Genomic DNA, 13294 nt, shown 5'->3' with positions numbered 1-13294 from the left:
AAGGCGACTTACCCTGGTCCCGGCTGATTTTTGGCTTGTACCAATATTTGGAGGTATCTTGTACAAATTTAACAGTTGGTTCTGCACTGGTTGGGAGATCTGCAGAGGAGACAAAAGCAGATAAGGGGTAGAGCGCCAGAGCACAGAATCAGACCCTTCAGCCCCTCTAATCCGTGCCGAACGTCATTGAAACCTAGTCCCATCGACCTGCAACCCTCCCGTCCATGTACCTCTCCAAACCTCCCTTAAACGTTGAAATCAAACCTATGGCCCAGTCCATCACAGAAAAAGCCCTCCCCGCTATTGAGGACGTCTACCCGAAGCTGCGTCTCAGGATCGCAGCATCCATCATCAGGGACCCCCACCACCCAGATCAGGCTCTCTTCTCACTGCTGCCATCTGGAAGAAGGTACAGAAGCCTCGGGTCCCTCACCACCAGGTTCAGGAACAATTATTACCCCCTCAATCATCAGGAAGTAGGTACAGGATCCTCAGGACCCACACCACCAGGTTCAGGAACAGTTATTACCCCCTCAACCATCAGGAAGGAGGTACAGGAGCCTCAGGACCCACACCACCAGGTTCAGGAACAGTTATTACCCCTCAACCATCAGGAAGGAGGTACAGGAGCCTCAGGTCTCACACCACCAGGTTCAGGAACAGTTATTACCCCTCAACCATCAGGAAGGAGGTACAGGAGCCTCAGGACCCACACCACCAGGTTCAGAGACAGTTATTACCCCTCAGCCATGAGGAGGGAGGTACAGGAGCCTCAGGACCCACACCACTAGGTTCAGGAACAGTTATTACCCCCTCAACCATCAGGAAGGAGGTACAGGAGCCTCAGGACCCACACCACCAGGTTCAGGAACAGTTATTACCCCCTCAACCATCAGGAAGGAGGTACAGGAGCCCCAGGACCCACACCACCAGGTTCAGAAACAGTTATTACCCCTCAACCATCAGTAAGGAGGTACAGGAGCCTCAGGTCCCACACCACCAGGTTCAGGGACAGTTATTACCCCTCAACCATCAGGAAGGAGGTACAGGAGCCTCAGGACCCACACCACCAGGTTCAGGAACAGTTATTACCCCTCAACCATCAGGAAGGAGGTATAGGAGCCTCAGGACCCACACCACCAGGTTCAGGGACAGTTATTACCCCTCAACCATCAGGAAGGAGGTACAGGAGCCTCAGGACCCACACCACCAGGTTCAGGGACAGTTATCACCCCTCAACCATCAGGCTCTTCAACCAGAGGAAATAACTTCACTCACCCCGTCACTGAACTGTTCCCACAGTCTGTTTCCCCGCACTCTTTCAACCTTACTGATGTCTTCCTGGCAGACAGGTGACCAGAACTGCACACAATACTCTAAATCTGGCCTGAAAGTTTTATACAGCTTCAACATAACATCCTAACTCCTGCAGTCAGTACTTTGACTAACGAAGGCCAATGCGCCCAAAGCTCTCTTTACGACCTTATCTGTCTGTGACACCACTTTCAACGTTCCCAGATCCCGCTGTCCTACGGCACTCCCCAGCGCCCTCATCTTACCGCTCATCGAGTAAGACCTACCCTGATTAGTCCTCCCAAAGTGCAACACCTCACACTCGTCCGCATTGAATTCCATCTGCCATTTCCCCAGCTGGCCTGCAACCCGCTGCCAGCTTTAGGAGTCTCCTGCGCTGACCAGTCCACCCCCAGTCTCGGTGTCATCGGCAGATCTGCCGGACCACAGCGTCCAGCATCTCCCACATGAAGAGTTCCTTTATCTTCATCACCAGAATTGCCTTCACCAACAACACCAGCATCATAGGAGGCTCGTTTTCTCAGGTCGGGCGTTCGTGTGACATGAAATTCCTTCCAGCCCCAAGGGGCAGGAAGGAAGGAGGGAACGGGGCACTGGGGAGGGTGTTCAGAGGAGGTTCACGAGAATAATCCGGAAAGGGAAGTCAGCTTTACCTGCGAGGGAGGCCGTACTGGAAGACTTGGCGTATTCTCTGCCGGGAGAAGCAGAGCGGGGCAGGCTGGCGGCGCTGAACGAGTTGGAGGCCAGCCACTGGGTCTCCTGCCCCTGCACGGGGCACGGTGTGCAGCCGTTGACCAGAAGCAGCGGGATATCAGTACAGGAGCTGGCGGCAGAGGCCGGGCAGCTGCTGGATTGCTTCTTCACCCCCCGCCGGGGCGGCTGCCCCGGCGGCGCCAGCACCGGCCCCGCTGGGGCTTCCTGCGGGTGGAGCGGGTGCGCCGGCCTGCGGGGCAGCGGGAGCGTCCGGCACTCGGAGGCCCGGTCGAGCTGCTGGTCACTGTACGAGCTCTTGCACAGGCCCGGGGAGACGAGGCAAGGGCTCTTCAGGTTGACGAACGAGCCGGACGAACCGTACGGGCTCCCGGCCGACCGGTACATCGTCCCCGGCTCTCCGTCGTCGCTCAGCAGCGAGTGCGAACTGAAAGACAAATTGTGGGGGGTAATTAAAAACCTGAATTTGTCAGTGATCACTCCCATCTAATAATCTGTGGTTACCTGGGATGCAGACCATCAGGCCCTGGGGATTTATCAGCCTTCAGTCCCATCAGTTTACCCAACACCATTTTCCGCCTGATGCGAAATTTCCTTCAGTTCCTCTGTTACCCTAAGTCCTCTGGCCACTATTACATCTGGGAGATTGTTTGTATCTTCTGCAGTTGTACAGGGCCCTGGTGAGACACATCTGGAGTATTGTGTGCAGTTTTGGTCTCCAAATTTGAGGAAGGATATTCTTGCTATTGAGGGAGTGCAGCGTAGGTTCACAAGGTTAATTCCCGGGATGGCGGGACTGTCATATGTTGAAAGATTGGAGCGACTGGGCTTGTATACTCTGGAATTTAGAAGGCTGAGAGAGGATCTGATTGAAACATATAAGATAATTAAGGGATTGGACACGCTAGAGGCAGGAAACATGTTCCCAATGTTGGGTGAGTCCAGAACCAGAGGCCACAGTTTAAGAATTAGGGGTAGGCCATTTAGAACGGAGTTGAGGAAAAACTTTTTCACACAGAGGGTTGTGGATCTGTGGAATGCTCTGCCCCAGAAGGCAGTGGAGGCCAATTCTCTGGATTCTTTCAAGAAAGAGTTAGATAGAGCTGTTAAAGATAGCGGAGTGAAGGGATATGGGGAGAAGGCAGGAAAAGGGACACTGATTGTGGATAATCAGCCATGATCACAGTGAATGGTGATGCTGGCTCGAAGGGCTGAATGGCCTACTCCTGCACTTATTGTCTATTGTCTGTTGTTAATCTCTTTAATCACCCCACTAGCATCAGGAGGAAATACCGTAGCATTAGGGAGAAGGACTGTTAGGATGGGAAACAGCTTCCCCCCACCCCCCCAGGCCGTGAGACAACTGGACTACCTGCCACCACCCAGGTCTCATCACAGCTGAAGCGACAGTAGCCTGAGACAGTTTGCTGTTTAATCTTGCGTCGTTGATGCACCTTGTTATTTATTACAAACAAGAGGAGGTCTGGGGATGCTGGAATTCCGAGCAACACCACACACAATGCCAGAGGAACTCAGCAGGCCGGGCAGCATCTCTGGAGAAAAGTATAGTCGAGGTTTCGGGCCAAAACCCTTTACGTGTTGTGTATGTGAGTGTGTGAGTTATATGTACTGTGTTGCGCACCTTGATCCAGGGGAACGTTGTTTCGTTTGACGGTATAATTTATATTGTGTGTTGGTGCGTGGCCAAGTGGTTAAGGCGTTCGTTTGGCGACCTGAAGGTCGTGAGTTCGAGCCCCAGCCGAGGGAACGTGTTGTGTCCTTGAGCAAGGCACTTAACCCCACATTGCTCTGCGACGACACCGGTGCCAAGCTGTATGGGTCCTAATGCCCTTCCCTTGGACAACATCGGTGTCGTGGAGAGGGGAGACTTGCAGCATGGGCAACTGCCGGTCTTCCATACAACCTTGCCCAGGCCTGCGCCCTGGAAACCTTCCAAGGCGCAAATGGATGCCAATTAAAAAATTAAATACTTTATGTGTTGTGTGTGTGAGTTATATCTACTGCTTTGTGCACCTTGGTCCAGAGGAGCGTTGTCCCGTTTGACGGTGTATGGTTGAATGACAGTGAGTTGAACTTCAGGGAGTTACTCTACCTTCCCAAGGTGTCCCATCCCCCGGAAGAGGTGGAGAGCAAAGAGCTGGCGCTGTCGCCCAGCCTGTGTTGATGGCGCTGGTAGGAGCTAAGTTGGTTGTCGGAGCCTGTGGACGTTGACAGATAGGACCCAAGGGCTTCCCTCGTCCGGGCCAGGTTGCCGTGCTGGTGAGGCGGGGAACCGGCGAGTGACCCGCTGCAGCCGCTGGAGTAGGGGGCTGCGACGGGCTGGTAGATCTGCTGGGATGAGCTGGAGTCCAGGGCCAGCCACGCGGCCCCCTGCATCTGCTGGGAAGTCGGCACTGCCACTGCTGTTGAAGATTCCACGATCCGGGAGTCTGCGGAACAAGGTGAAGCGGGGAATTGGTGAAACGGTTCAGTTAGTCCTGTAAGACTATCAGACACAGGAGCAGAATTAGGCCATTCAGCCCATTGAGCCTGCTCCGCCATTCCATCATGGCTGGTTTACTATCCCTCTCAACCCCATTCTCCTGCCTTCTCCCCATAACCTTCAACACCCTGACTCATCAAAAACCGATCAACCTCCATTTTAAATACACTCAATGACTGGGCCTCCAGAGCTGCCTGTGACAATGAATTTGACAGATTCACCACCTTCTGGCTAAAGAAATTCTTCCTCATCTCTGTTCTAAATGGGTGTCCCTCTGTTCTGAGGCTCTGCCCTCTGGTCCTAGACTCCCCCACTATAGGAAACATCCTCTCCACATCCACTCTATCTGTGTCCTCTGGTCCTAGACTCCCCCACTATAGGAAACATCCTTTCCACATCCACTCTATCTGTGTCCTCTGGTCCTAGACTCCCCCACTATAGGAAACATCCTCTCCACATCCACTCTATCTGTGTCCTCTGGTCCTAGACTCCCCCACTATAGGAAACATCCTCTCCACATCCACTCTATCTGTGTCCTCTGGTCCTAGACTCCCCCCACTATAGGAAACATCCTCTCCACATCCACTCTATCTGTGTCCTCTGGTCCTAGACTCCCCCACTATAGGAAACATCCTTTCCACATCCACTCTATCTGTGTCCTCTGGTCCTAGACTCCCCCACTATAGGAAACATCCTCTCCACATCCACTCTATCTGTGTCCTCTGGTCCTAGACTCCCCCACTATAGGAAACATCCTCTCCACATCCACTCTATCTGTGTCCTCTGGTCCTAGACTCCCCCCACTATAGGAAACATCCTCTCCACATCCACTCTATCTGTGTCCTCTGGTCCTAGACTACCCCACTATAGGAAACATCCTCTCCACATCCACTCTATCTGTGTCCTCTGGTCCTAGACTCCCCCACTATAGGAAACATCTTCTCTACATCCACTCTATCTGTGTCCTCTGGTCCTAGACTCCCTCAATATAGGAAACATCCTCTCCACATCCACTCTATCTGTGCCCTCTGGTCCTAGACTCCCCCACTATAGGAAACATCCTCTCCACATCCGCTCTATCTGTGCCCTCTGGTCCTAGACTCCCCCACTATAGGAAACATCCTCTCCACATCCACTCTATCTGTGTCCTCTGGTCCTAGACTCCCCACTATAGGAAACATCCTCTCCACATCCACTCTGTCTGTGCCCTCTGGTCCTAGACTCCCCCACTGCAGGAAACATCCTCTCCACATCCACTCTATCTGTGTCCTCTGGTCCTACACTCCCCCACTATAGGAAACATCCTCTCCACATCCACTCTATCTGTGTCCTCTGGTCCTAGACTCTCCCACTTTTGTAAACATCCTCTCCACATCCACTCTACCTGCGTGTTCTGGTCCTAGACTCCCCCAATTTCGGAAACATCCTCTCCACATCCGCTCTATCTGTGTCCTCTGGTCCTAGACTCCCCCCACTACAGGAAACATCCTCTCCACATCCACTCTATTTGTGTCCTCTGGTCCTAGACTCCCCCACTATAGGAAACATCCTCTCCACGTCCGCTCTATCTGTGCCCTCTGGTCCTAGACTCCCCCACGATAGGAAACATCCTCTCCACATCCACTCTATCTGTGTCCTCTGGTCCTAGACTCCCCCACTATAGGAAACATCCTCTCCACATCCACTCTATCTGTACCCTCTGGTCCCAGACTCCCCGACTGTAGGAAACATGCTCTCCACATCCACTCTATCTGTGCCCTCTGGTCCTAGACTCCCCGACTATAGGAAACATCCTCTCCACATCCACTCTATCTGTGTCCTCTGGTCCTAGACTCCCCCACTATAGGAAACATCCTCTCCACATCCACTCTATCTGTACCCTCTGGTCCCAGACTCCCCGACTGTAGGAAACATGCTCTCCACATCCACTCTATCTGTGCCCTCTGGTCCTAGACTCCCCGACTATAGGAAACATCCTCTCCACATCCACTCTACCAAGACCTTTCAACATTTGATAGGTTTCAATGAGATCGTCCCTCATTGTTCTGAGTTCCAGTGAGTACAGTCCAGAGCATTCAAATGCTCCTGACACAACAAGCCATTCAATCCGGGATTCATTTTCGTGAACCTGCTTTTGAACCCCCTCCAATGTCAGCGTGTTCTTTCTTGGATAAGGGGCCCAAAACTGTTCCCAATACTCCAGGGGAGGCCTCAGCAGGGCCTTTGAAAGCCTCAGCTTTGCATCCTTGCTTTTTTATATTCTGGTCAGTCCAACCAGGGTTTTAAGGATCTGAAACATCTGCAGTTTAACATCAATTTCTTTGGCTGCTTCCCTGTGTTGCGCTCTACATGCATTTTGAATTATATATTTGTTAACTTCTTTACTGGCAGTAATATTTTTGTTTTTGCGCTGGGTTGTGTGGGTGCACTGCGGTCTGGAGGGACGTTGTTTTGTTTGGTTGTTTACACACACACACACACACACACACACACAGCTTAAGCTCGCTGAAGCCCGGCACGCCCGCACCCCTTTCCTGCCCGCGCCCCTGCACTGCAGAGAGCCCTGAAACCGGCAGATTCCTTGGCTTCTGTGTGCAGCAATCCCACAGACAACGCAGCTGGGGCTGCTGCGTGTTCAGACAGATCCGCCCTTGCCCTGGCTGGAGGGGGGGCGGGAGAGATCGAAACGTACCGAACCTCCCAGGCACGCCACCCTGCCCAGACAGGTGTAGGGTGGGTCCCGTGAGGTCAAGTGAGTACACTCGACGGAAAGTGAGGCTACCAGGTGCCAGGCAGCCGGTGAAAGCTCATCCCGGGGCGCGACTCACCGCCCTGCGCCAGCTAAAGGCAGGATGTGATGCTGAGACGTCATCAGACATTACTCAGCCCACAGGGGTGTATCGTGAGCAGGTTTGGGCCCCGTATCCAGGTAAAGACAAAAAGTTGGAAGTAAAATTTATTATCACAGCACGTACCTACAACCCTGAGATTCCTTTTCCTGCAGGCATACTCAGCAAATCTATGGAATAGTAACTGTTCCATAATAGTAAACTAGAACCAGAGGACACAGATAGAGTGGATGTGGAGAGGATGTTTCCTATAGTGGGGGAGTCTAGGACCAGAGGACACAGATAGAGTGGATGTGCAGAGGATGTTTCCTATCGTAGGGAAGTCTAGGACCAGAGGACACAGATAGAGTGGGTGTGGAGAGGATGTTTCCTATAGTGGGGGAGTCTAGGACCAGAGGACACAGATAGAGTGGATGTGGAGAGGATGTTTCCTATAGTGGGGGAGTCTAGGACCAGAGGACACAGATAGAGTGGATGTGCAGAGGATGTTTCCTATAGTGGGGGAGTCTAGGACCAGAGGACACAGATAGAGTGGATGTGGACAGGATGTTTCCTATAGTGGGGGAGTCTAGGACCAGAGGGCAGAGGTAGAGTGGATGTGGAGAGGATGTTTCCTATAGTGGGGGAGTCTAGGACCAGAGGACACAGATAGAGTGGATGTGCAGAGGATGTTTCCTATCGTAGGGAAGTCTAGGACCAGAGGACACAGATAGAGTGGGTGTGGAGAGGATGTTTCCTATAGTGGGGGAGTCTAGGACCAGAGGACACAGGTAGAGTGGATGTGGAGAGGATGTTTCCTATAGTGGGGGAGTCTAGGACCAGAGGGCACAGATAGAGTGGATGTGGAGAGGATGTTCCCTGTACTGGGGGAGTCTAGGACCAGAGGACACAGATAGAGTGGATGTGGAGAGGATGTTTCCTATAGTGGGGGAGTCTCGGATCAGAGGACACAGATAGAGTGGATGTGGAGAGGATGTTCCCTATAGTGGGGGAGTCTAGGACCAGAGGACACAGATAGAGTGGGTGTGGAGAGGACGTTTCCTATAGTGGGGGAGTCTAGGACCAGATGACACAGATAGAGTGGATGTGGAGAGGATGTTTCCTATAGTGGGGGAGTCTAGGACCAGAGGGCACAGATAGAGTGGGTGTGGAGAGGATGTTTCCTATAGTGGGAGAGTCTGGGACCAGAGGACACAGATAGAGTGGATGTGGAGAGGATGTTCCCTATAGTGGGGAGAGTCTGGGACCAGAGGATACAGATATAGTGGACGTGGAGAGGATGTTTCCTATATTGGAGAGATTCCAGGACTAGAGGACACAGCCTCAGAATAGAGGGACATCTGCCATCAGATTTCTGAATGGACATTGGAGCAATGAACACAGTTTAATTGTGTGTATATATATCTTAGAGCAATTCATGGTAATTTTAATGTTCTGCAGCATAATAAATCTCACAACATGTGTGGCCGATAAGAAACCTGATTCTGATTCTGATTTCAACTAAACCCAGTTCTGCTTTCTTGTCAAGGCCTCCTGGATGTGAGGATCCCGAGGTTTCCGGCGGTCACCCCCCGGCTCACGTCTCATGAAACCCGCGGTGCTCTGTATCTTACCGGGAGACACGGCTCTGAACTGCGGAGGACCGTACGGCAGGGCAGGGGAGTCCGTCTGCCCGATGCGGAGCCTGTCGTACCCCGTTGACTCGAGCTGCAGAGAGGACACAGTTCGCAGTTAAGGCCGAGAGCGGACTGGGGCCGGAGGGAAGCGCAAGGTTGCGCCTTCACAAATGGCAACGCACGCAAAGACTCAGCAGGCCAGGCAGCATCCATGGAGGGGAATAATCGGTCGAAACGATTCGGGGACCGGACCCTTCATCAGGACTCGAAAGGAAAGGGGGGAAGAGGGGAAGGGGGACAGGCTGACAGGTGACAGGTGAGGGGGAAGGGGGGTGGGTGGGGGAGGGGGAGGAGGACAAGCTGACAGGTGGCAGGTGAGACCAGGTGAGGGGGAAAGTGGGTGGGTGGGGGAGGGGGAGGAGGACAAGCTGACAGGTGGCAGGTGAGACCAGGTGAGGGGGAAGGTGGGTGGCTGGGGGAGGGGGAGGAGGACAAGCTGACAGGTGGCAGGTGAGACCAGGTGAGGGGGAAGGTGGGTGGGTGGGGGAGGGGGAGGAGGACAAGCTGACAGGTGGCAGGTGAGACCAGGTGAGGGGGAAAGTGGGTGGGTGGGGGAACGGGAGGAGGACAAGCTGACAGGTGGCAGGTGAGACCAGGTGAGGGGGAGGGGGAGGAGGACAAGCTGACAGGTGGCAAGTGAGACCAGGTGAGGGGGAAGGTGGGTGGGTGGGGGAGGGGGAGGAGGACAAGCTGACAGGTGGCAGGTGAGACCAGGTGAGGGGGAAGGTGGGTGGCTGGGGGAGGGGGAGGAGGACAAGCTGACAGGTGGCAGGTGAGACCAGGTGAGGGGGAAAGTGGGTGGGTGGGGGAACGGGAGGAGGACAAGCTGACAGGTGGCAGGTGAGACCAGGTGAGGGGGAAGGTGGGTGGCTGGGGGAGGGGGAGGAGGACAAGCTGACAGGTGGCAGGTGAGACCAGGTGAGGGGGAAGGTGGGTGGGTGAGGAAGGGGAGGAGGACAAGCTGACAGGTGGCAGGTGAGACCAGGTGAGGGGGAAGGTGGGTGGGTGGGGGAGGGGAGGAGGACAAGCTGAAGGTGACAGGTGAGAGGGAAGGTGGGTGGGTGGGGGAGGGGGAGGAGAACAAGCTGACAGGTGACAGGTGAGACAAAGGTGCTTGGTCAAGAGTGGCATGACAGCCGGCCTGGGCTTGGTCCGGGGCCCGGTCGGCACAGGGAGTGACCCGCCTGGCGAGGTCGCTGAGGATGCGGCAGCGTGGTGGGGGGCGGGAACTCACCATCCTGCAGAAGGGGTCGGTGCTGGCGGCGGCCGGTCCTGGCCAGCCTGCCTCACGCTGACGGTCCAGTGAGGTGCTAGCACTGCCCGCGGCTCTTGTCGAATCCCACTCCTCGTAGAGAAGGATCCCTGCGGCCAAGAGGGGGAAAGCACACAACTCAGAGTTGTAGGGACAGCTGAAGCCCTGCAGGTCGTAGGGGGGGCAGAATTTAGGCCGTTCGGCCCATCGAGTCTGCTCCGCCATCCCATCATCAGCTGATTTACTATCCCTCTCGACCCCATTCTCCTGCCTTCTCCCCGTAACCTTTGACACCCTGGCCAATCAGACACTTTAAATACACCCAATGCGCCCTCTGGTCACTTAGAATCGGAGCACAGCACAGAAACAGGCCCTTCGGCCCATCTAGTCCATGCCGAAACCATTTAAACGGCCTGCACCAGGAGACCACCGCCCTCCTCACCTCTCCCATCCATGCACCTATCCAAACTTATCTCAAACCCTGAAATTGAGCTGACCGTGCCCCACTTGTGCTGGCTGTTCGTTCCACACTCTCACTGCCCTCTGATCCCCCTTAAACCTCTCGCCTTTCACCCTTAACCCGTGAGCTCTATCTGTATTCCCACCCAACCTCAGCGGGAAAAGCCTGCTTGCATTTACCCTATCTATACCCCTCATAATTTTTGTATACCTCTGTCAAATCTCCCCTCAATCTCCTGCACACCGGGGAATAAAGCCCTGACCTATTTGATCTTTTCTTATAACTCACAAGAAAACTTATCTCAGGATTATATATGGTGACATATACATACTTTGATGATATATTTACATTGAACTTTGAACAGAGGGGATAACTTCATTCACCCCAACACTGAACTGTTCCCAGAACTTATGGCCCAACTTTGAAGGACTCTTCAGTGAAAACACCTACGTCAGGATGCTGTTTGTTGACTGCAGCTCAGCATCCAGTGCCATCATTCCTACAGTTCTGACTGAAAGGCTACAGAAGCTGGGCCTCCGTATCTCCATCTGCAATTGGATCCTCGAATTCCTAACCGGAAGACCACAATCTGTGCGGATTGGTGATAACATCTCCTCCTCGCTGACGATCAGCACTGGCGCACCTCAGGGGTGTGTGCTTAGCCCACTGCTCTACTCTCTGTATACCATGACTGTGTGGCTAGGCATAGCTCAAATACCATCTATAAATTTGCTGATGATACAACCATTGTTGGTGGAATCTCAGGTGGTGACGAGAGGGCGTACAGGAGTGAGATATGCCAACTAGTGGAGTGGTGTCACAGCAACAACCTGGCACTCAGTGAAAGAGCTGATTGTGGACTTCAGGAAGGGTAAGATGAAGGAACACATACCAATCCTCATAGAGGGATCAGAAGTGGAGAGAGTGAGCAGTTTCAAGTTCCTGGGTGTCAAGATCTCTGAGGACCTAACCTGGTCCCAACTGTAAAGAAGGCAAGACAGCAGCTACACTTCATTAGGAGTTTGAGGAGGTTTAGTTTGTCAACTTCTGGGAAAGATTCTGGCTAGCTGCATCACGGTCTGACATGGTGGGATCGGGTGGGGGAGGGGGAGCTACTGGACAGGACCGAAGTAACTTTAGCCGACTCCATCGTGGGCACCGGCCTCCGTAGCATCCAGGCCATCTTCAAGGAGCGGTCACTCAGGAAGGGGGCGTCCGTCATTAAGGACCCCCACCACCCAGGGCATGCCCTTTTCTCACTGTTACCATCTCAGGGACGCCCAGTCTCAGGAACAGCTTCTTCCCCTCTGCCATCCAATTTCTGAATGGGCATTGAACACTACCTCACTACTTTAAAAACAAATCTGTTATTTTTGCACTAATCATTTTAACTTAAGTATTTAATTTACTTAATGTAACTCTTTTTTTCTCTATATTTATTTATCACGTATTTCATTGTACTGCTGCCGTAAAGTTAACAGATTTCACGACATATGTCGGTGATATTAGTCCTAATTCTGACGCATGTTCTCGATATTTATTGCTTATTTATTTATTTATTAGTTATTTTTATTATTTCTTGTTTCTTTGTATTTGCTGTGAATTCCCAAAAGAAAGTGAATCCCCGGGTCATAATGGGTGACATATATGTACTCTGTTAATGAAGTTGCCTTGAACTTTGAATGAGTTCACGCTGTGAGATTGGTGACCTACCTGGGCCGTGCGCGTCCAGGAGCGGATCGTCCCCGGCTCTGTCCTGCTGCCGTAGGCTGCCTCTCGACAGGTAGCTGGTCTTGGGGTAGGTGGTGATGGGCTGGAAGGTGGGGTCCAGTTCTAGGATCAGGTTATTGAGGTTCTCGATCGTCGCGTCCAGGGTGGGGGACGTCGGCTCGCTTTCCTCGCTTTCCCCCGGGGGCGGCGGCGTCTCGCCGCCCCAGCTTTGGTCGCAGGGTCTCCCCCTGTCCCGGGCGGCCGCTGCCCGAGCGCTGTTGGCCCGCCGGACCCCGTCGTGGAGGGGCGGCTTCCCCCGGACGGTCTGCGATCTGCTGAGTCCGGCATGAGACCGCTCCTCCGTCTGACAGCCGGGGCTGATCTCCCGGCAGACCCACTGGCCGGACGGGCTGAAGGAGTCCGCCCGGCTATCCGACACGCGCCGACCGTGACCGATGGACATACCGTTCAATAAGATAGTCTTCATGTAGGGGAACAGGTAGTGGCCCTGGCTCCTGTCCGACTGTGAGCGCCGAGCTTCCGGGTGTCCTGCAGTGTCGCTCCCTTCCTAGTGAATTGCAGGCGTCTTGTTTGAAAAGGATATGAACTCAGGGGCAGGCCTGGAAAATTACCAAATATGTTTACAGATGAGTCATCGCGGACACACCGAGGTTAATCACAAATTCACGTTGTAAATCCACAGAACAGAACAGGCCCAACCAATTAAATTAGTGAGCGGATGGCCAGCTAAATTAATCTCTTCTGCCTACACAATTCGCGTGCCGGTGTAAAGGTTTCGTAAAACTCCCTAATGTATTT

The 13294-nt window shown here is 53.4% G+C and overlaps 1 protein-coding gene across 1 annotated transcript in view; it reads right to left on the bottom strand.

The window, feature by feature from the left end:
• LOC134340188 (tensin-4-like) overlaps positions 1–13083 on the bottom strand; it is a gene marked incomplete at its 5' end in the record, with an annotated part of 39224 nt that extends 26141 nt beyond the window's left edge. Inside the window, 7 exon segments of the mRNA XM_063037157.1 lie at positions 13–99; positions 1968–2452; positions 4139–4475; positions 8991–9084; positions 10288–10415; positions 12479–13040; positions 13042–13083. Coding sequence (XP_062893227.1) covers positions 13–99; positions 1968–2452; positions 4139–4475; positions 8991–9084; positions 10288–10415; positions 12479–13040; positions 13042–13083 — 1735 coding nt within the window.
• Positions 13084–13294: the final 211 nt, after the last annotated feature.

Source organism: Mobula hypostoma, chromosome X1 (assembly GCF_963921235.1).
Source record: "Mobula hypostoma chromosome X1, sMobHyp1.1, whole genome shotgun sequence".
Classification (NCBI taxonomy): Eukaryota; Metazoa; Chordata; class Chondrichthyes; order Myliobatiformes; family Myliobatidae; genus Mobula; species Mobula hypostoma.
The sequence above is the reverse complement of the archived record's forward strand: the minus strand, read 5'-3'. Positions and strand labels throughout refer to the sequence as shown.